The sequence below is a fragment of the Sarcophilus harrisii genome, chromosome 6 (assembly GCF_902635505.1).
Source record: "Sarcophilus harrisii chromosome 6, mSarHar1.11, whole genome shotgun sequence".
Lineage (NCBI taxonomy): Eukaryota > Metazoa > Chordata > Mammalia > Dasyuromorphia > Dasyuridae > Sarcophilus > Sarcophilus harrisii.
Genome location: NC_045431.1, coordinates 202,544,008 through 202,566,651, shown reverse-complemented (window position 1 = coordinate 202,566,651; position 22,644 = coordinate 202,544,008). Strand labels below are relative to the sequence as shown.

The window sequence follows — 22,644 nt, the reverse complement described above, 5'->3', positions numbered from 1 at the left end:
ATACTTATTGTGTATCTAATTTATATTTTAATATATTTAACATCTACTGGTCATCCTGCCATCTGGGGGAGGGGGTGGGGAGGAGTGGAAAATTTGGAACAAGAGGTTTGGCAATTGTCAATGCTGTAAAGTTACCCATACATATAACTTGTAAATAAAAGGCTATTAAAATAAAAAAAAAACTAAAAATGCAAATCACCAATAAAATTCATTACTGATTAAAAAAGAGAGAGAGAGAGAGAATAGATCTCTCAGGGAGGTTACATGGTTTGTTCAAGATAATCCAGGAAGCAAATATAAGCAGATGAATTTGAATTTGAATCCAGGACCTGTAACTCCAGAAACAGTGCTCTTTCTACTCCACATTGTATCTGATTCTCTCGAATTTTTTTGAGAAAGAGAAATAATTCATTAAAACAAGATTTGCCCAACCATAGTTCTTTGGCTCTCTTTCCTATTCTCCATGTTTTCTCAGATTACTACTAATTCAGCAATTATATCTTCCCCTTCTTTCAGTGTTTGGTTCATTGAGCCAGGTGACTAGAATTCATCTCTGTCTTAATTATTATGGGCATCAATTTCCTATTAGCCATTTTTATTCTCTCCTTTTCAGCTCAAAGATAATTTGACTTGACAGAAGACCCAGAAGCAAACAAGAGCTGAGCAGCAATTTCCCCTCTGTTCTATTCCTTAACATCCTGCTTGCCCTGAGCAGCAACCTGTCCTTTCTTATTATCTTATAGTCTGATGATGGACTGCCAATAGAAGCAGAACTTTTAGAGCTCTTTCTTCCATCAGTGGGGTTTGGCTATTAGAATTTCCCTTGTATACATTGTCCTTGATTTGAATGGCACTTTCTTTTTTTATTTTTATATATTTTTATTAAAGCTTTTTATTTACAAAACATATGCATGGGTAATTTTTCAATATTGATCCTTCCAAAACCTTCTGTTCCAAATTTTCCTCTCTTTCTCCCTACTCCCTCCCCTAGATGGCAGGTAGTCCCATGCAAGTTGGATATGTTAAAATATATGTAAAATATAATATATGTATACATATTTATACAGTTATCTTGCTGCACAAGAAAAATCAGATCAAGAAAGAAAAAGAAAAACCTGAGAAAGAAAACAAGATACAAGCAAACAACAATAGAAAGAGTGAGAATGCTATGTTGTGATCCACATTCAGTTCTCACAATCCTCTCTCTGGGTGTAGATGACTCTCTTCATCACTGAACAAGTGGAGCTGATTTGGTTCATCTCATTGTTGAAGGGAGCCACGTCTATCAGAATTGATCATCATATAGTCTTGTTGTTGAAGTATATAATGATCTCCTGGTCCTGCTCATTTCTCTCAGCATCATTTCATGTAAGTCTCTCCAAACCTCTCTGTATTCATCCTGCTGGTCATTTCTTACCGAACAATAATATTCCATAATATTCATATACCACAATTTACTCAATCATTCTCCAATTGATGGGCATCCACTCAGTTTCCAGTTTCTGGCCACTACAAAGAGGGCTGCCACAAACATTCGTGCACATACAGGTCCCTTCCCCTTCTTTAAGATCTCTTTGTAGTAGCATTGCTGGATCAAAGGGTATGCGCAGTTTGATAACTTTTTGAGCATAGTTACAAATCACTCTCCAGAATGGCTGGATTTGTTCACAGTTCCACCAACAATATATCAGTGTCCCAGTTTTCCCACATCCCCTCCAACATTTGTTGTCTCAGTGGCACTTTCTGAGATGCAGTTTGATGGAATTGAAATACTAGATTTCAAGAATTGTTTTAGCACTTTCATTTATTTCCTAGGTGATCTTGAGTTCTATGAGCATCAACTTCCTCCTCTATAAAAGCAGTAATAAATCATTGATCCTGCTTCACTCTGTAGTCTGTTTCTTCATCCCATCTTGTTCATACCATTTCCCATGTCTGAAGAAGGTATTCTCTTGTCTCTTCCCATGTCTCTCAATATGCATTTTATAGATATTATTCTCCTCCTTCTATATTCAGCTCAGGTGCTCCCTGAACTTCACCCTGTTTTCTCTGATCCCAGAGTAACTAGAAGTGATTCCTCCTTTCCATGCATATTAGCTTACTTTTTACTCTTAGGACTTAAAATACAGTGTACTATTAGGAGCTGCAGCTCCTTCTGAAAGTTCCTACTGTTTCTAGTACCATCAAATGGTATAACATGAGAAACAAAGATAACTTTATTAATGGAAAGGACACTAAAGAAGACATGGTGCCATCTTCTTGCTATTGCCCCTGAAGGATGCTGGACCTTTCCATCTAACATGGTTTCTGGTTTTACTAATAGAATGTTATTCTGAGTGTGATTTAGTTACTTTTTCAGTTGTTCTAGTCTTGTCTAACACGTTGTGACCGCATTTGTGACCCTCTTGGCAAAGACAAGGGAATAGTTTGCCATTATCTTCTCCAGTTCATTTTGTAGATAAGGAAACTGAGGCAAATAGGGTGAAATGTCACCACTAGTGAGTATCTGACTTGAACTCAGGAATGAGTTTTTCTGACCCCAGGACCGGTCTGTTATCTACTGCTCCACCTAGCCATCCTATTTAATTACAACAGAATATAAAGTTTTTGGTTATTGGGCCAAGATTTCACATTGAGAATCAACATTTAAAGTAATCTTTATAGTTAAAAAGTATAAATATATAAATACACACACACACATACACACACACATATATACTATATAGTTAAAAAATAAAAGCTTTTTGTGACAAAGATACTGTCTTTCCTCGCTGCTCATTTTTACCAAGGAAGACCAAAGGGACAATACAGACATTTTTTGCATATTTTATAGGTTTTTGGAGCAAAAGACTTTATCAACTAGTGAACACACTGCTAACTATGACCCTCTTTGTTCTTAGGTAGGCTGGTCCTTGGACAGCAGATAACCTATTGTTGGCACCTCATTAAAGCTTTTCTAACTCAAAAAGAGTGAACTTTGCTTTTATATCCTGATTCAGTCAACTAACAAGCATTTACTAAGTGCTTACTATGTGACTGACATGAGTGATACAAAGATTAAAATGAAACAATACTTCAGGATCTTACATTCCACGGTCACTATTATCACAATGAAGGTATTCCTCCCTTTTTACTTGGAAAAAATTTATTTTTCCTTGATGGTGTATAAGGAATTACAAGTCTCAAGTATAAAAGTGACTGACAAGTTTTAGTTTTCTGCTATTATATGAGAACATATTTACATACAAAAACAGAAAAATCTCACAAATTAACTAGATGCGCAGATTTACAATTATGGAAATGGATTTTTTTCCCAGCTCAAGATTTAGCAACCTTTCCCCATTACATTGAAGGAAAATAGGAAGTTGAAGAAAAAAAAACAAAAACAAAAACACTGGCCTCTATGGCTTGGATTTAAAAATGTCCCTATGACAATTTGTCACATTCATTCATGAGTTCTTATTGGTTTCAGTAAAGAAATTCCGGAATAGTTGGTTCTTACCATTCTGAAAATCTGAACTTTTGATTCTCTGCACAGACTTGATGCTCTACATAATAAATTGTATAGCTAGCAAGTGTTAATCAGGTAGAGAACCATATTATATCGCCAGGTCAATTCTTTACAGACAAATTAATCCTTAACATTATTTGTCACTTGAAATAACTTATATCAGTGTTTAGATCAAAGATATGTACAAATTATGCTAAAATATGTACCAAGGGAACATTTAATTTGAATATAAGGCTAAGTCATTATTGGTTTAAAAATCTAAGAAGGGATGATATTTGTTTAATATTAAATACAAACTTCATCAAAGACAAGGGTTTGTTTTTGTTTTGTTTTTTTCCCAAAGAAGGCTTATTCCAGTTTTATGAGTTTTATGTGAAGTCTATAGTTGCCATGGCAAATTTATTATTTTGAATAATCATGCCAATGCTACACATCTGCTATCAGTTCAGTTAGGATCATTTGTAGCACCCGTTTTCCTAGAGAAAAACATAGTATTTTATGCATGAAAGGAATCTTGTTTTGTATTATCCATGACATATTTTTTGGATAATAAGATATCCCTTCAAAATATTACTGTTTTTAATGACAATGAAGGGTGTGAGATCGTTTTGACTGTCTAGTTTTCACTATTTTATATCCTGCACCTGTGATAGCATATTTCTTCCTGTTTGCCAATAAAGTCATTAGGGGGGGAACAATCATGTTTTTATCCTGTTTGCTCAATCCTTATCATTCTATTAACAATATTTCAGTGACTCTTCTCTTTTACCAGCTGTCTAAACATTCCTTCATATCCCTAGCATGATCTTATGTACAATTTCAAGAATTGTAATGTCCATCCCTTCTTCAAGTATCTTACCCTTGACAAATCTTTTAAGAAAAAAAAATATATATCTAATTGCTGAAATAGTTTGATTGTCTAATATTGTGATACTGTAGTATCTAAAGACTTGGTCCTATGGTGAGTTTTATAGGGGTATTTTTTGTAATGATAAATTGGATCTTCTGTAGCTAAAGAAATTATTTTGTCACTGAATAGTCCTACAAGGACCTTCAGAGAGATAATAGCATAATAACTAAAAACATGGAAAGGGCCTTGGCACAAGTCAAATATGTGAGCATAATAAAATATAGGGGAAGAACCTCATATAGAGGTTGGCCACAGTACTGTGAGATACAGTAAGATTATAAACTGAAACTTCCATTCAGAGGAAATTGAGGAAGTTATATTATTCAATTATCTTTCCCCATCATTTACTTTTGTAAACTGTTTTAGGTCAGTTAGTAAATTTGAAGAGATATAGAGGTTAAATTAATTTATATCTTTCTAAAAATTATTTTTGAAACAAAGCTCTGCTACATAATGGAAAATCTTTCTTTATTCTACCGAACAAATGAATTTGGCATCTTAAAATGTTACTTGTAGAGATAGGCATGACAAATTTTGCCTCCAGACCTTCATACTTCCACAGCAAATCACAAATGTATAGACTGTAAGGCTCTTTACAGAAGTCCTAGTAGCAAAAATCCAGAATCAGCCTTCCAGCCCACATAACTCCTACCCTGTTTTAATATGACAAGTTAGAATTTTTTCTGGGAAAAATTCTAAATTATGTCACCACAATTGTTCAAGAAATTTCTCTTGATTCATTCTTACCGAAGATTTTTTTGTATTCTGGATAAGACAAAAATATATCAAGTAAGGTAAGGAGGCATGATCTCTGATGGGTAATATTCTGGTATTGGAGGCAGGGTGTTCATTTTTAACCATTAAAACAAAGAATTTTGACAGACATTAAAAAAAGTTAACTTGCAAATTCTTTCATTTTTATTTTAAAACTTTTTTAAATTTGCAAATTCTTTCATTTTTATTTTAAAATTTATGAAATTCATATGAGAAAATGAGTGAAGCTCTTGGGAAACTGAATGTGGATATGATATAGAAGGAAGATTTTAGAATGTTAGACATTTGTCATTAACTTGTGAGGTTATTTTATTTGGCTTTCTCTTGAAATTAGAAATGTAAGACATATTTCACATTTTTTTCAGTTTTATTATTATGAGGCAGTATTGATGCTTATAAATAGTACTGAAGTACTGGCTCTGTCTTATATGAAGTTATTTTATTATAACCACTCCAGTAGAGTAAAATCATATTTAGTTTTCCTCTTTTTAAAAAGTCAGTAATTTTTGTGTAACTTGGAACAGTTTTAACATATATCCTATATGAGCTCCACTGAAAACTTGAGAATCCATTGGGGGAGAAAATGAGTTGGCAACATGTCACTGTGATTCAGAGTGTATCATGGAGCTCCATGAATCCATTATTACTAGCTCAGTGGTCAACTTACTCAAGGGCCCATTAGCCTCTGAGCCATTTTATACTATTCAAGCTCAAATAAAACTAATTAATATCAAGTAACTAATTACTTTACAGGGAAGGATATGAGTTAGTCATGTCTTCTTTGTAGATTATGTTTTTGCTTGTATCAAGATTCCTGGAAACTGAATGAGTAATTAGAAGTTTAATGAACATAGAACAAAGCAAAGGGAATAAGATGGTGTTAAAAGCTACCCTGATGAATTCTCTCTCATTGACTACATTTTAGTATTCTAGAACTCTTCAAACTGGTTCAAACATATGCTGTGCTATAAAATTAGAACTCTTTGGAAAATATGTGCAGCATACACACACAAATGTGGGGTGGGGGGAGAAACACCATAGACGTCATTCATAATCTAGAGTTGTTCTTTTCTTCCTCCCTTCTCCTTTCTTTTCTTTTCCCCATTCTTTCCTTTCTGTCCCTCCTCTCCCTGGTTCCCTCTATGTAGGAAGGAGCTTTAGGATTTCATCACTTTAAGTAGGTCCTGGGCAGATAGATGTTGCTGTGGATAGATTACCAGACCTGGAAACTGGAAGTGACTGACACATAGGAAGTGCTGTGTAAATGGTAGCTATTGCTATTATTCTTTTTGATTGAAAAAGCATTGGATTTGAAATCAGAAGACCTGGATTCAAACTTAATTTTGCTGTTTACTCCAAATTTGTCTGTAGGCAAGTTAGTTTTTCAGAGCTTCAGTTTCCTCGTCTATAAAATGAAAACATTGTATTAGATGGAATTCTAATCCTAATTTTTATAAAAGCCAAAATAACCCTATGATTCAAAACTCACAAACTTCTGGTCTGGACCCATGTGCTCTCTGGTCATCAGGTCAAGACTTTGGCTAGCCCTTGGACTGGGAAACTCACTAGCTAAGAGACAGTCTTTTCCCAATATTTCCATTCTAATTGTTAACAAGTTTTTCAATATATTATGGCTGAATTTGGCCCTATCGCTTTCTAATCATCATGTCCATCTCTTCCTTTTGGACCAAGTAGAACAATGAAAGAAGCTTTATATTCAGAATCAAAGAATCTGGGTTCCAGTCCTGGTCCTGCAGCTTCATATTTCTGTGATCTTAAAAGAATCATTTTGTTTCTCAAGATCCCTTAAATTTTTTTTTTTGTAAAACAAGGTCATGGGATGATTTGACCTCTGAAGCCCATCATCTTTAAATCAAAGATCCTATAGGCTTGACTTCACATGAGAACTTTTTTTAACACTTTAAAGACGTGTCTTTGGCTTCCCTTTCCCTCAGTTTTCTTCTCCAAGCTAAATATCCCATTAAAAAAAAAACTGATCTTCATTGACATGAAATTAGGTCTCTTTGCCAACTTGATTGCCCTTTCTTTGGGTATTCTCCAGTCAATCAAAGAAAATGTCATCTGAACAGAGCAAAGTATAGGAATGCACTATTACTATCATGAAAGTTTTTCAGGATTTGGAGACAGCAGTCTCATTTCCCCTTTATCATCTGTTCTCTATTCTGAATATTCTTTAACAGATGCAAGTATTTGTTTCCATATCCCTTTCTCTTCTGGTTGTCTTTATTTTGATGATCACTTAAATAAACACAGTCTCTAGATTCTAAAACTAGATTGAATTATTAGCGTAAAGTAAGGAATGATTTCTAGGATCTGCATACTTTATTTCTATAAAATAGAAAATTCTTCTGCAGCCTAAGATCATTTTAAATGTTCTGGAAACTAGATTATTGACTTAATGGTGACTTAATGGGCTCAAGCTTGTTGTCACCTAAATCACTTTTTAAAAAAAAAATATGAGTTATTAACAAACTTTTTTCCCCATCTTCTACTTCCGTAATTGATTTTTGAACCTAAAAACAAGATTTTACATTTATTGATATTTAATTTTCAATTGGATGCTATTTGGAGACTTCCTTTGTTCATTTTTGGGATTGTTTGTCTCATTGCCTAGCCTGTGGCAGCAGCTTTATAAACACTACATTGACTTGAATAAAGCTATCAGGGTGGAATTGTGCTCTGCTGTTTACAGATATTTTCTAGGGTTTTCTTTTTTTTCTGGTGTGGGCTTAATGGGAGAATTTCTGAGCCATCAGGCAGAAAGAAGCCCAGTGAGTTTATATTACCGTCAGGGCCTCCAAAAAAGGGCTTTTTTAGTTCTGAAAGCATATAAATGTTTTCTCACAGGTAGAAAGTTGCTGTTTTTTTAAATTATTTTTGGACAGAACTCTTCTTATTTTAAAAATATGGATCTGTATTTTAAATAGGAAGTGGTTATTGTCTATTGACTTATACTTTAAAATTAAGAAAAATTAAGGTAGGTGATTAGGACTGTTTTACTAATTTGTTGAGTTATGTGCAAAAAGTGTTGTATTAGTTGGCTACAATTTTTCATTTCATAACTACAGCGCATTTTATAACTCTCAAAAAACCATGGCAGGATTTTTATTTTGTAAAGAAATGGATTGTGCTAGTAGCAGCTTATACTAGTTTTAGAAGTCAGGCTTTCACCTTTGTTCTTTCTGTGTAAGTTAATCCTAAACACAAGTGAAGAGAAAAGTGCAAATGAGAAAGAGGGTGTGATCAGGAATCCCAATAAAGAGAAGTACCTAGGGCATGAGATATTGCTGAGTTATGTGGAAAGTGCTTTGTAAACTTTATACCCTTTATAAATGTGAGCTATTATTAGTGGGAATAGAAAGTAACTCATGTTAAGGTACGGTTGTATAAATAAGATCAGAAAATGAGACAGTACTCCAGAGTAACTTCCAGTTCTATTTTCTGTCACACATATTTTGAGAAACTTTGCTAGATTGTTCTTTTTTTTATATTGAGCTGAAAATTAAGTTTGTGAGCCTGAGTGAACAATCACCTTTTTTTTTTCAACTTGATATCCTTTGCTATTTTTATTACTCAAGAATAATCTTCATCCTTAAACCACGTAGTTCTATCCTTTTTTCTTCATTTTCTAAAAACAAAAATTTCTTTCTTTTTTGCCTTCCCTTATAAAGGTATCTGTAGAAAATTCAGGCCGTTCTTATAAAACAATATTCATGTCAATGAAAACGCCAGATATTATGAGTTTCTAAATGAAATTTGGCTTATGTTATGATGTAAGAGATAAATATGGATCAAGTGGATAGTAAAGCCTAGGCCATTAATAAATAACTCAGTTAAAGAAAATTATATATAGCCACATGCGTGTGTATATAAATTACATTTAAGATATATAAGCATATAACTTGCATATGTCATATGTAGACATAGATTTAGCAATATGTGTAATTAAGCTATTAAGTTTAAAACAGCACTAAAACTTTTGGAATACCCTGTATTCCTTTTTAATAAATTATATAGTGTTGATTTTTCATTATTTTTTCAAAATTAAATTATAAACTCCTCTTTTCTTTTTCCCAATTAGTTTTGTCAGCCTGGAGGATGGCAACTGTCCAGAGAGAGGAAGCAGCCAACATTCTTCGTGGTTGTCCTAACAGATATCGACTCAGATCGGCATTATTGCTCATGTCTAACTTTCTATGAGGCAGACATTAACCTCCAGGTAAAATACCTTAATAGCAAAAATTCAACTCAATTTAATTGAATTAAAGCAAACATTTATTAAATGCCTACTATGTCAAAAACGTTATGAACACAAAGATGAAAAAACAATAGTACCTATCCTCTAGGAATTTACAGTAAAGTATGGATGGACGATGAGTTATATATGTAAGCAAATATGATGCAAATTAGATTATGCTGAATGAATCATTTTTGTTGCTGTTCAGCATGGACTTTGTTGATGTAGTATTCTTGGCAAAAATCCCAGAGTGGTTTGGAATTGAGACAAACAGGGGGTAAGTGACTTTCCATTACAACTAATAAGTATCTGAGGCTGGATTTGAACTCAGATCTTTCTGACTCCAGACCTGTTCCTCTCTTCACTACCTAGTTGTCTATCATGAACAAATAGAAAAAAATTAAATAAATGTTACAACAGATCAAGTTATGATTTCCTTAAGATATATTTAGTGAAATAGTGGTTTTAGTTTTTAATAGGCTAATCTTCAAAAGTAGTATTATTTTGTATTTAGAAGAAATTAGAGACATGTAAAACAGTTACTTTCCATTGTTAATGATTCTCTTTGAAAATCTTAATGAAAATCGGTGATTATAGTGAATAGAGTGGATATGAATAGTAAGAAAATACATTTTTTATTGCTAAAAACTTGTAATTTTATCTTGGTCTCCTTTTTCTTGGGGAAATTTCAAGGAGCATAAAGTTTCTTAGTGGTTTGAACAGAGAAAAGCTTATATTCTTCTTTAGACCCTTTCCTCTCTGATAGCAATTTATCATATTAGAATATATGCAATATATATATGTTCTAATTCTCTAATAAAAGAAAGGAAAATCTTAAGGTTTCACTTCATATTTGATAAAATTGGCAAAGATGACAAAAGATGGGAGTAGTAAAATATTGGAGAGGTAATGGAAGATATGTATTGGTCCATCTATTCTGGAAACCAATGTTGAACTATGCAGTGAGAGTGGTCGAAATTTCCCTACCCTTTAATCCAAAGATTCTACTTATGGGACTGTCCCCCCCAAGGTGGTTAATAACATAAAGAAAAACACAGCATATACTCTGGAAAACTCTTTTTATAATGACATAGGACTGCAGAGAGTAGACACCCAACAAGCAGAGACGGCATAAATCATAAATGCTATGTTTATCTACTGTAAGAAATGATCAGTATAATAAAGAGAAACTTAGGAAGATATATACACATGTTTATAGAAAGCAGAACCAGGGGAATCCATTTACATATAATGACAGTAACATTAATATATATATATATATATAAGGAACTACAATAACAAGGCATTTGAAATTGAATGATATAAAATTATAATGACTAAGCTGAAAGGGAGTTTCAGCCAACCAGAACTGCAGATGCTGCATTAGATGACATACAGCCCCAACAGAGGCATGGAGATGAAACATTCATGAAAGTCTTTCCATGTTTTTCTGATAATATTCTGCTTATCATTTCTTAAAGCACAATAATATCCATCACAATCATATACAACTGCTTGTTTGGCCATTCCCCAACTGATGGACATCCCCTCATTTTCCACTTCTTTGCTACAACTAAAAGAGCTGCTATAAATATTTTTGTGCATGTAAGTCCTCTTCTTTTTTGTTTCTTTAATCTCTGCCACCTAGTAATGGTATTGCTTGGTCAAAGAATATGCATCATTAAATAGTCTTTTGGACCTGATTCTGAATTGCTCTCCAGAATGGTTGAATCAGTATACAGCTTCACCAGTAGTACATTAGTGTTTTAATTTTCTCACATTTTCTCCAACATTTGTAATTTTCTCCTTCTCTCAGTCTGACAGCTGTGAGGCAATAGTTCTTAGTTTTTTGAATTTGCATTTCTCTCATCAATAGTGATTTTCTTATGACTATAAATATCTTTGATTACTTTTTCTGAAAACTGCCTCTTTGACTATTTATGAACTGAGGAATGGCTTTCATTTCTATAAATTTGACTATTCTACATTGTTGAGAAATGAAGTTTTTATCAGAGAAACTATAAAAAAATTTTTTACGGTAATGATTACCAACTATGTATTTCCCTTCATCCTATTTTACCCATTTATCCTACTTTATCCTTCCTTTTACATTATGCATTCTTAAAGGTATTTTGCTTTTGACTTTTGCCTCTCCCAATTGTCCTCCCTTTTATTAGCTCCCCTACCTCTTTCATTTATGTCCCTCCCTTTCTCCTTTCCTGTATGGTAAGATAGATTTCTACACCCAACTGAGTATGTGTATTATTCCATCTCTGAATCAATTCCAATGAGAGTAATATTCACATACTCTCCCATTTTTCTCCATTGTAAAATATTTTAGCCCTCTTTTATATGGGATTTTTTTTATTATATGGAATAATTTATCCCATTCCATCTCTCCCTTTTCCCTTCTCCCAGTGCATTCTTTTTTATCCCTTTATTTTATTTTTTTTAGAAAATCATAGCATTACATTCAACTCACAATTCTGCCTTCTGTCTCTATATACTCTTTCTAACTGCCCTAATAATGAGAAAATGTTTAGGAGTTATAAATATCATTTTTGCAGGTAGGAATATAAACAATTTAACCTTATCAAATCCATTATGATTTTTTTTCCTGTTTACCTTGTTATGTTTCTCTTGAATCTTGTATTTGAAAGTCAAATTTCATATTCAGCTCTGGTGTTTTCATCAGGAATGCTTGAAATTCCTCTATTTCATTGAATGTCTAATTTTCCCTTGAAAGATTTTAGTCAGTTTTGCTGGGTAGATGATTGTTGATTGTAATCCTAACTCCTTTGCCCTCCAGAATGTCATATTTCAATCCCTCCTTTAATGTAGAAGCTGCTAAATCTTGTATTATCCTTTCTAATTCCATGATATTTAAATTGTTTCTTTTTGGCTGCAGTATTTTCAGCAGTATTTTCTTCTTAATCTGGGAGGTCTGGAATTTGGTTATCATATTCCTGGAAATTTTAATTTTGGGTTCTTTTTAGAAGGTGATTGTTTGTTGGATTCTTTCAATTTGTTTTAGCCTCCGGTTCTAGAATATCAGGGCAATTTTTCTTGATAATTTCTTGAAAGATGATGTCTAGGCTCCTTTTTTTGATCATGACTTTAAAGTAGTCCAGTAATTGTTAAATTATTTCTCCTGAATCTACTTTCCAAATTTCTTTCAGTTCTTTCTCCAATAGATATTTTATATTTACTTTTATTTTTAAATCTTTTGATTTTGATTGTCTTGATGTCTCATTAGTTTTTATTTGCTCATTTTCAGTGAGCTTTTGGATCTTCTTTTCCTTTTGGTTGATTCTACTTTTTTAAGGAGTTTTTCTCTTCATTGAATTTTTTTATATCTTTTCCCATTTAGCCAATTCTGCTTTTCAAAGTATTCTTTTCTTGAATTTTGATGCCTCGTTTTACTCTTTACCATTCTGTTTTTTAAGATGTTATTTTCTTCAACATTTTTTTGGGAGGGGAGTGTCTCCTTTACCAAGCTGTTGACACTTTTTACATGATTGTCTTACATCGCTCCTATTTCTCTTCCCAGTTTTTCCTCTGCCTTTCTTCCTTGATTTTTAAAAATCTTTTTGAGTTCTTCCATGACCTGAGACCAATTCATATTTTTCTTGGAGGCTCTGCATTCAGAAATTTTGATTTTATTGTCTTTTTCTAAGTGTGTATTTTGATTTTCCTTGTCAACATAGTATCTTTCTGTGTTCAGAACTTTTTCAGTTTTTTGCTCTTTTTCTATCCTATTTCTTGATTTTAACTCTATGCTGAAGTAGTGGAACTGTTTCAAATGGAGGGGAACTGTCCCATGATTAAGGGTTTTTTGTGCAGCTCTTTTCATAGGTAATTCTGGGACCTGTAAGTTTTTGGCTTTTTCAAGATAGTATGATCTAGAGAGAAATGCATTTATTATTCTTGACATATGTCTGTGAGTAACCAGAAGCACTCTTTTTTGCTCTGTTCCTGTGAAGAGAGTCCCTGCTCTACTGTGCCCACAATGTAGTGATGCTTTTCATTATAGAATTGCCATCTAGAATGTAACATAGACTGAGTATGGGCAAAGCAACAGAGTCCTACCCCCAGTGCCAGCAAAAAGAGCCCTGTAATCTTCCGACCAGTGGTTCTGCTGACCATCATGAGAGAGTATATGAATTTTTGCAAACCAAGTCAAAAAGCCTGTGGTGAGGTTTAAAAAAAGTCAGATTTGGCAAATCACCTGTTTGAGGCATTGAGAAAAACTGCAACTGGAAGAGCTATAGGCAGACTTGAGAGCCAAGTTAGATACAGGAGTCCTGAGGTGTATTAGAGACAATGTGCCCCCAAGAGATTGAAGTCGGGAACTTTGGGGTTCCAAACTTTGATCGATATCTCTTTGTAGGAGAGGTAGAGAAGAAAAGTTAGCAGCAAGGAAAATTATATTTGTCAGCATTTAGTTCCCAGATATACAAAGAAGTGGATGTTTTTGAAGTATCTCCAGGAAATATACATTGTTAAAGAACTATATACATACAGTAGACATATATAATTCTCAATTCAGCATCACTTTAAATCTAATTTTGTTCCTGACATACTTTTTGATGAAATTTTATGAGTGCTTTCTTGCCTCATGTACATGACTGCAATCAGGTTTATGGTAAATCTCAATCTCCAGCAATAATTCCTATTGCAATATTTCATCAGATGCCCCTCAAAACATTTGGCAATCTTCATGATTAACTGTCATAACAACCTTTGAGGCTAACTTACCTTCCTTTTTTCATAAATAGTAAACAGAGGATAAGTGACTTCTTCTGGATATTTGTACAAACAGAGTTTAAGAGCTCCTTGAATTCTGTAGCCTAGTTTGGGGAATGTTTCTCTAACTATTGTCTTTGTGATACTTAGTAAAATAGTTTTTAAATACTTTTGTGGAAGCTTAAAAAAAAAAAAAAAAAGAACCTATATGAGAGGGCAGCTCTTTCTTTGTGCAATTTTGAGACCAGAACTGTGGCACACTAAAGATAACATCATACATTCTCAATGTGTGTTTTCCCCAACGGTTTCTTTTTTCTCTCTGTGTTATAAGGAATGACTTTCTGTAAGATGGAGAAAGTATATTATGGAAATGTATGATGTAAAAGTAAAAGACATCAATAAACTTTTTTTTAAAGGCAAATCATAAAAAAATTAAATTCTGCTTACATTTGATTGGGTTTTTGTTTTTTTGTTTTTTTTTTGTTTTTTTCATATAACAGTGGTATTTAAGTGTGAATTTGGGAATTAAAGATTCAACTTCTCTGTTAAGTATTATTAGGCATCAGATAGCCAGAATTTCCAAGCAGTTAGATGATTGGGAGTGGGGAAGCAAATGTCCAGGCACCTGGTTTAAAATATGGAACAAACAGTTTGAAAAGTTAATAATAAACATGAACCAGATGACCTCTGTGGTCCTTGCTGTTCTGCAATTTCATGATTCTTCAGTTCTAATTTAGAATTCAGAGAGATTCCCTCATAGATCATTTTGGTTTCAAGATGTTTTTCTGGCATGAACCATTTATCTGTGTCCTTAAAAATCTGTTTTTCTTTTATTTTTGGACAATCTAATGAGCTCAAAAATAGATACTTGAATTCCCATTAAGTTTGAATTACTTCATACCATGTATTCTATGACACACTTGTTGGAAGCTTAAAGAAGGACCACCTAGGGACAGATATAATCCAAAGTGGAATTGTGCAACTTTAAGAAGATATATTGTCTTTTTAATATACAGTTATACTGTCAGTAATCACAAAAAATAATTTGGCATTAAATTTGTCAGTAACATTTCCAGAATGATCTATCTAGGAAATCTGATCCCAGATTTTCTTTAGTAATTAATAAGAGATGTTATTTGTTATACAAAAATTGTTATAGCTTATAAAAAAAGAACTTCTTGGTGTTTCAGTTACTTTAAAATCTCGTTTTAAAAAATCTTTTAATATTTGTTTCAAAACCTAGACCTGAGTGTGCAGTTGATATTTTAAGATATGAACCTAAAATATAGTAATATTTTAAAAATTTAGATAATGTGTCAGTATGACTGTTTTCTCCTAAAAGGCAGTAAGTACTCTTCACAGACTGAGCAACTTGAGCCAAGAAATTTATCATTAGCAGCACATAGATTTTGGGAAAACAGATTTCAGAGGGCTCAGATAAGACCATATGTCCTAAAATTCAACAGGTCATACCAGCATAAGTGAGGTGTTCTCAGTAATGGTGTTCTGAAGACACCAAAAACACTTCCAGTGAGAAGAAAAAGAAGAATTTGCCTAAAGAGCATGGATATGTAGGAAATATGTCAATCAAACTGTAGCTTTTAAATATATGTATTGAAAATGAATTGGAGCAAGGGCAGATAATGAAGAATGAATGCAAAAGTGTTTGCACAATCTTGAGAGAATAGTGACTGGTATACTCAAGATAAAAGAGTGTAAACTGAGGCTCATCAAGAAACCTATGCACCACAAAATATATTGTTTTATTTTAAACTATTTTGAGAAGAGTACTATTTTTTTGTTGTTAAAAAAAATATTTTATAGTCAAAAATCATAAAATCACAGAATTTCATTGTTGGAAAGAATCTCAGAACCAACTTAGTCTGATGTTTACTGGAGCAGGAATCCCCCAAATACTTTTTTTTCCAGTTCTAATTTTTTTTATTAAAGATTTTTATTTTCTTTTTTTTTAAATTTTAAGGTAATAATCTTTATTAATTAATAAAATGGTCAAAGGACAATGAACTTTTATTCATTAATTTGCTTCTCAATATATGGATTTAAAAGTCTCATTTTTTATTTTTTTAAAATTTTATTAAAGCTTTTTATTTTTCAAAACACATGTGGACAATTCTTCAACATTAGCCCATGCAAAACCCTGTGTTCCAATTTCCCCTCCCTCCCTCCCATGCTGTCCCCTAGATGGCAAGTAGTCCAATATATGTTAAACATGGTAGAATCATATGTTTAATCCAATATATGTATTTTTTTTTTATTTAATAGCCTTTTATTTACAGGATATATGCATGGGTAACTTTACAGCATTAAAATTCCAAACCTCTTGTTCCAATTTTCCCTCTTACCCCCCACCTCCCTAGATGGCAGGATGACCAGTGTTTAAATATTTAAAATTAAAATTAGATACACAATAAGTATAATACAAAACGTTATTTTGCTGTACAAAAAGAATCAGACTCTGAATTATTGTACAATTAGCTTGTGAAGGAAATCAAAATGCAGGTTATAAATAAGGATTAGAATTCAATGTTGGTTTTATTCTTCCAAGTTCTTTTCTGGCAGCTAGTTCAGTTCATTACTGTTCCATTGGAAATATTTGGTTGATCTAGATTTGCTAAGGATGGCCTGGTCCATCAGAACTGTCATCATAAGATTTTGTTGAAGTATATAATGATCCTGGTCCTGCTCATTTCCTCACATCAGAGGTAAGTCTCTCATTTTGAAATCTCCTTTGGTCATTTCTTACAGAACAGTAATATTCCATAATATTTATATACCACAATTTATTAGCCATTCTCAACTGATGTACATCCATTTCAGTTTCAGTTTTACCACTACAAAAGGGCCCACAAACATTGTCCTGGTCCTTTCCCTTCTTTATAATTCCCTTTGGATATAATCCCAGTAGTAACACTGCTGGATCAAAGGGTATCACAGTTTGATAACTTTTGACGTTCAAACTACTCCAAAATGGTTGGATTCGTTCACAACTCCACCAACAATCATCAATGCCCCATTTTCCCACATCCCCTCAACAATCATCATTATTTTTTTCGGTCATCTTAGCCAATCGCAGGTGTGGTGGTATCTTGGTTGTCTTAATTTGCATTTCTTGTTAATAATGACTTGGGCATCTTTTCATATGACTAGAAATAGTTTCAATTTCTTCATCAAATTCTTTCTATCCTTTGACCATTTTCAATTAGAATGGCGATTTTTTATAAATTAGGTTAATTCTCTATTTTTGGAAAAGGGCCTTTATCAGAACCTTGACTTAAAATATTTTCCCAGTTTTTCTTCCCTTCTAATCTTGTCTGCATTAGTTTTGTTTGTACAAAACTTTTCAGTTTAATATAATGAAATTTTCTTTTTGTGATCGTTGATTCTAGTTCTACTTTGGTCAAAAGACCTTCCCCTTCCACAGGTTGAGGTAAACTATCCTGTTTCCTCTAATTTATTAATAATTTCATTCTTTATCCTAGGTCATGAACCCATTTTGACCTTATCTTGGTGTATGGTAATATGAATCAATATTTTATACAATTTATACAAGTATCATGCGCAAAGAAAAACAACAAAAATGAAAATGCTACATTTGGTCCCCAGTTCCCAGTCCTTTCTCTGGGTGTAGAAGGCTCTCTTCATCACAAGATCATTGGAACTGGTCTGAATCATCTCACTGTTGAGAAGAGCCACTTCATCAGAATTGATCATCATATAGTCTTGTTGTTGCCATGTACAATGATCTTCTTGCCCTGCTCATTTCATCCAGCATCTGTTATTAAGTTCTCAGATCTCTGAAATCACCCTACAATTAATCAAATTATAGAAAAAATAAATAGCATTCATATACCATAATTTATTCAGTCATTCAGCAAATGATGGGCATCCACTCAGTTTCCAATTTCTTGCCACTACAAAGAGGGCTGCCACAAACATTTTTGCACATATAGGTCCCTTTCCCTCCTTTAAGATCTCTTTGGGATATAAGTCCAGTGGCAACACTGCTGGATCAAAGGATATACACCGTTTGATAGCCCTTTGGGCATAGTTCAAAATTGCTCTCCAGAATGGTTGGATCAATTCATAACTCTATCAACAATGCACTAGTGTCCCAATTTTCCCACATCCCCTCTAATATTCTTATCATCTTTTCCTGTCATCTTAGCCAATCTGAGAAGTATATAGTAGTACCTCAGAGTTGTCTTAACTTGCAATTCTCTGATCAATAGTGATTTAGAGCATTTTTTCATATGGCTAGAAATGGTTTTAATTTCTTCATCTGAAAATTGTCTCTTCATATCCTTTGACCATTTATCAATTGGAGAATGGCTTGAATTCTTATAAATTTGAGTCAATTCTCTCTCTATTTTAGAAACGAGGTCTTTATTGGAATCTTTGAATGTAAAAATGTTTTCTAGTTTATTGCTTCCCTTCTAATCTTAACTGCATTAGTTTTATTTGTACAAAAATTTTTTAATTGAATATAATCAAAAATGTCTATTTTGGATTAAATAATGAACTCCAGTTTTTCTTTGGCCACATATTCCTTCTTTCTCTGTAAAGGGCTGAAACTCTTGAGTCCATGCATTGAGGTAGGACAACCGAGCACTTACGGCTAATTACCGATTGGACAATACTGTATAAATATATCCTTGGAAAATGGCCCTTCCCACTATCTTGTGCTGGCTCGACAATTGGTGTATACAGAGAATTGTAGGAGGGACTAGGGGGTGGATTAAGAGTAGCCAGGATCATTTTGGCGGTAGATGAGGAAGAAGGAGATTGTGGAAATTCTGCATCCATCCAATTCACTTCTATCTTTAAAGATCAAGAATAAAGACCAAGGACTTTTGTTTATCCTGACTCTGGCTGATTCTAAGGCATCCAGGGTACTAACGTGGTCATCATATTTCTCCGCAGATCTGAGAGATAAACTATCCTTTGTTCTTTTAATTTGCTTATAATATCACTCCTTATGTCTAAATCATGAACCCATTTTGACCTTATCTTGGTATATGCTGTTAGGTGTGGGTGAATGCCTAGTTTCTGCCATACTAGTTTCCAATTTTCTCAGTAGTTCTTGTCGGATAGTGAGGTCTTTGGGTTTGTCAAACACTAGATCACTATAGTCTGATTATTTTGTCCTGTGAACCTAACCTATTCCACTCATCAATTACTCTATTTCTTAGCCAATACCAAATGGTTTTGATGACCACTGCTTTGTAATGATTTTAGGTTTGGTATAGCCAGGCCAAGTTCATTTGTATTTTTTCATTAATTCCCTTGAAATTCTTGACCTTTTGCTCTTCCAGGTGAACTTTGTTATTATTTTTTCTAGATCTGTAAAATAATTTCTTTGGAGTTTAATTGCTATGGCATTGAATACGTTAATTTAGGTAATATTGTCATTTTTACTATATTCACTTAGTGAGCACTTGATATTTTTCCAATTGATTAGATCTGACTTTATTTGTGTGGGAAGTGTTTTATAGTTGTGTTCATATAGTTCCTGACTTTGCCTTAGCAGGTAGACTCCTAAATATTTTATATTATAGACAATTATTTTAAATGGAATTTCTCTTTATATCTCTTACTGTTGGACTTTGTTGGTAATATATAAAAATGCTGATGGTTTATGTAGTTTTATTTTGTATCCTGCAGCTTTGCTAAAGTTGTGAATTGTTTCTAGCAGTTTTTTAGTTGATTCTCTAGGGTTCTCTAAGTATCATCTGCATATCATCTGCAAAGAATGATAATTTGGTTTCCTCATTACCTACTCTAATTCCTTTAATTTCTTTTTCTTTTCTTATTGCCAAAGCTAACATTTCTAATACAATATTGAATAGTAATGGTAATAGTGGGCAACTTTGATTTCTGAATAGTGCTAGTTTGTCCCCGATATATGTAATGCTTGCTGTTGACTTTAAATAGACGCTACTGATCATTTTAAGGAAAACTCCATTTATTCCTATACTCTTTTTAATAGGAATGGGTATTGGATTTTATCAAATACTTTTTCTGTATCTCTTGAAATAATCATATGATTTTTGTTGGTTTGGTTATTAATATAGTCAATTATGCTAATATTTTTCTGAATATTTCCTAATATTCCTGGTATAAATCCTACTTGGTCATAATGTAATATCTTAGGGATGATTTTCTGTAATCTTTTTGCTGATATTTTATTTAAGATTTTTGTATCAATATTCATTAGGGAAATTGGTGCATAATTTTCTTTCTCCATTTTCATCTAAGTGGTTTAGTATCAGCACCATATCTGTGTCATAAAAGGAATTTGGTAGGACTTCTTATTTTCCAATTTTTTAAAATAGTTTGCATAGTATTGGAATTAATTGCTCTTTAAATGTTTGGTAAAATTCACATATAAATTCATCTGGCTCTGAAGATTTTTTCTTAGGGAGTTGATTAATAAATAGTTTGTTCTATTTCTTTTTTTAAATGGGACTACTTAAGTAATTTATTTCTTCTTCTGTTAATCTGGGCAATCTGTATTTTTATAGATATTCTTCCATTTCACTTAGATTATCAAATTTATTGCTATATAGTTGGACAAAATAACTCTAATTATTTCCTCTTCATTGATGAAAAGTCTCTCTTCATTTTTGAGACTAATAGTTTGATTTTCTTCTTTCCCTTTTTCTAATCAAATTAACTAAAGGTTCACCTATTTTGTTGGTTTTTTTCATAAAACCAACTCTGCTTTGTTTATTAGTTCAATAATTTTCTTACTTTCAATTTTATTAATCTCCCCTTTTATTTTCAGAATTTTAAATTGGTATTTAATTGGGGGGTTTTAATTTGTTCTTTTTTTCTAGCTTTTTTAGTTGCAAGCCCAATTCATTGACTTCCACTTTCTCTGTTTTATGCAAGTAAGCATCTAGAGATATAAAATTTCCACCAATAACCTCTTTGGTTGTATCCCACAAATTTTGATATGTTGTTTAATTGTTTTCTTTCTCTTGGATGAAATTATTGATTGTATCGATGATTTGTTGTTTCATCCACTCATTCTTTAGAATTAGATTATTTAGTTTTCATTTAATTTTTTCTCTATCTTTAAGTAGGATGTAGTTTCCTTCCTTGTATCTTTTAATTAGACCTATTTTTGCCTTTGCTTGATCTGAGATCAGGATTGCTACCCCTGCTTTTTTTTTTTTTTTTTTTTAACCTCAGCTGAAGCATGATAGATTCTGCTCCGGCCCTTTACCTTTACTCTAAATATATTACTCTGCTTTAAATGAGTTTCTTTTAAACAACAAATTGTAGGATTCTGGCTTTTATTCCACTCTACTATCTGCTTCCATTTTATAGGAAAGGTCATCCCATTCACATTCACAGATAAAATTAGTAACTCTGTATTTCCTGCCATCTTGTTTACCCCAGTTTCATTTTTTCTCTTCCCTTTCCCCCTTTCCCTCCTCCTCAGTATTTTGTCACTGATCACTCCCTCCCTCAAACAGCTCTTTCCTTTTGCAGCCTCTCCTCGTTTCTTATACTTTTCCCTTTCGCCTTCTATTAGCCTTTCCCCTTCCTTTCCCTCCTTTCCCTGTAGGATGAAACAAGCTTCTCTGGGAAGCTAAATGTGTCTGATATTCTCTCTTTGAGCCAAATCTGATGAGCAAATCTGATAAAATTTGCACAATGCTTATCCTCCTCCCCTCTTTCCCTCAATTGCAATAGTTTTTTTTTTTTTGTTTTTTTTTTGCCTCCTCATGAGATGTAATTTACCCAATTTTAACTTCATTTTCCTTTCCTTCCAGTAGGATCCCATTTCATCCTCTAGTTTCTTTTTCAAATCGTCATAATAAAATCAGATTATACCTACACCTTCTAAGTATATCCATAACAGAGATACATATCTCAAGAGTCAAACAGATCATCTTCCCAAATAGGAATATAAACTTTTTAACTTTTTAAAGAAAGTTATTTTTTCTTTCCTTTTTATCTTTTTATACTTGAGTTCTGCATTTGAAGATCAAAATTTCTCTTCAGCTCTGGTCTTTTCATCAGAAATAGATGAAATTCACCTATTTTATTGAATATCCATCATTTTCCTTGAAAAATGATGCTCAATTTTGCTGGATAGTTGATTTTTGGCTGCAATCCAAGTTCCTTTGCCTTTTGGAATATTGGGTTTCATGCCCTTCGATCTTTTAAAGTGGAAGCTAGTGGATCCTGGGTAATCCTTTTTATGGCTCTTCAATATTTGAATTGTTTCCTCCTGGCTGCTTGCAATATTTTCTCTTGATTTGATAATTCTGAAATTTCACTACGATGTTCCTTGGAGTTTTTATTTTGGGGTCTCTTTCAGGAGATGATTGGTGAATTCTTTCAATGACTATATTACCCTCTGGTTCTAGGATATCTGGGCAGTTTTCCTTGATGATGTCCTGAAAGATTATA

At 33.0% G+C, this 22,644-nt stretch overlaps 1 protein-coding gene across 4 annotated transcripts in view; it reads left to right on the top strand.

Moving 5' to 3' along the window:
* Positions 1 to 22,644, top strand: part of SBF2 (SET binding factor 2) — a 430,203-nt gene that overhangs the window by 139,579 nt on the left and 267,980 nt on the right. For all 4 annotated transcript variants that reach the window (XM_031941976.1, XM_031941975.1, XM_031941974.1 and 1 more), the window contains exon 3: positions 9,298 to 9,435. In XM_031941976.1, coding sequence (XP_031797836.1) covers positions 9,298 to 9,435 — 138 coding nt within the window. The remainder of the gene's footprint in view (positions 1 to 9,297; positions 9,436 to 22,644) is intronic.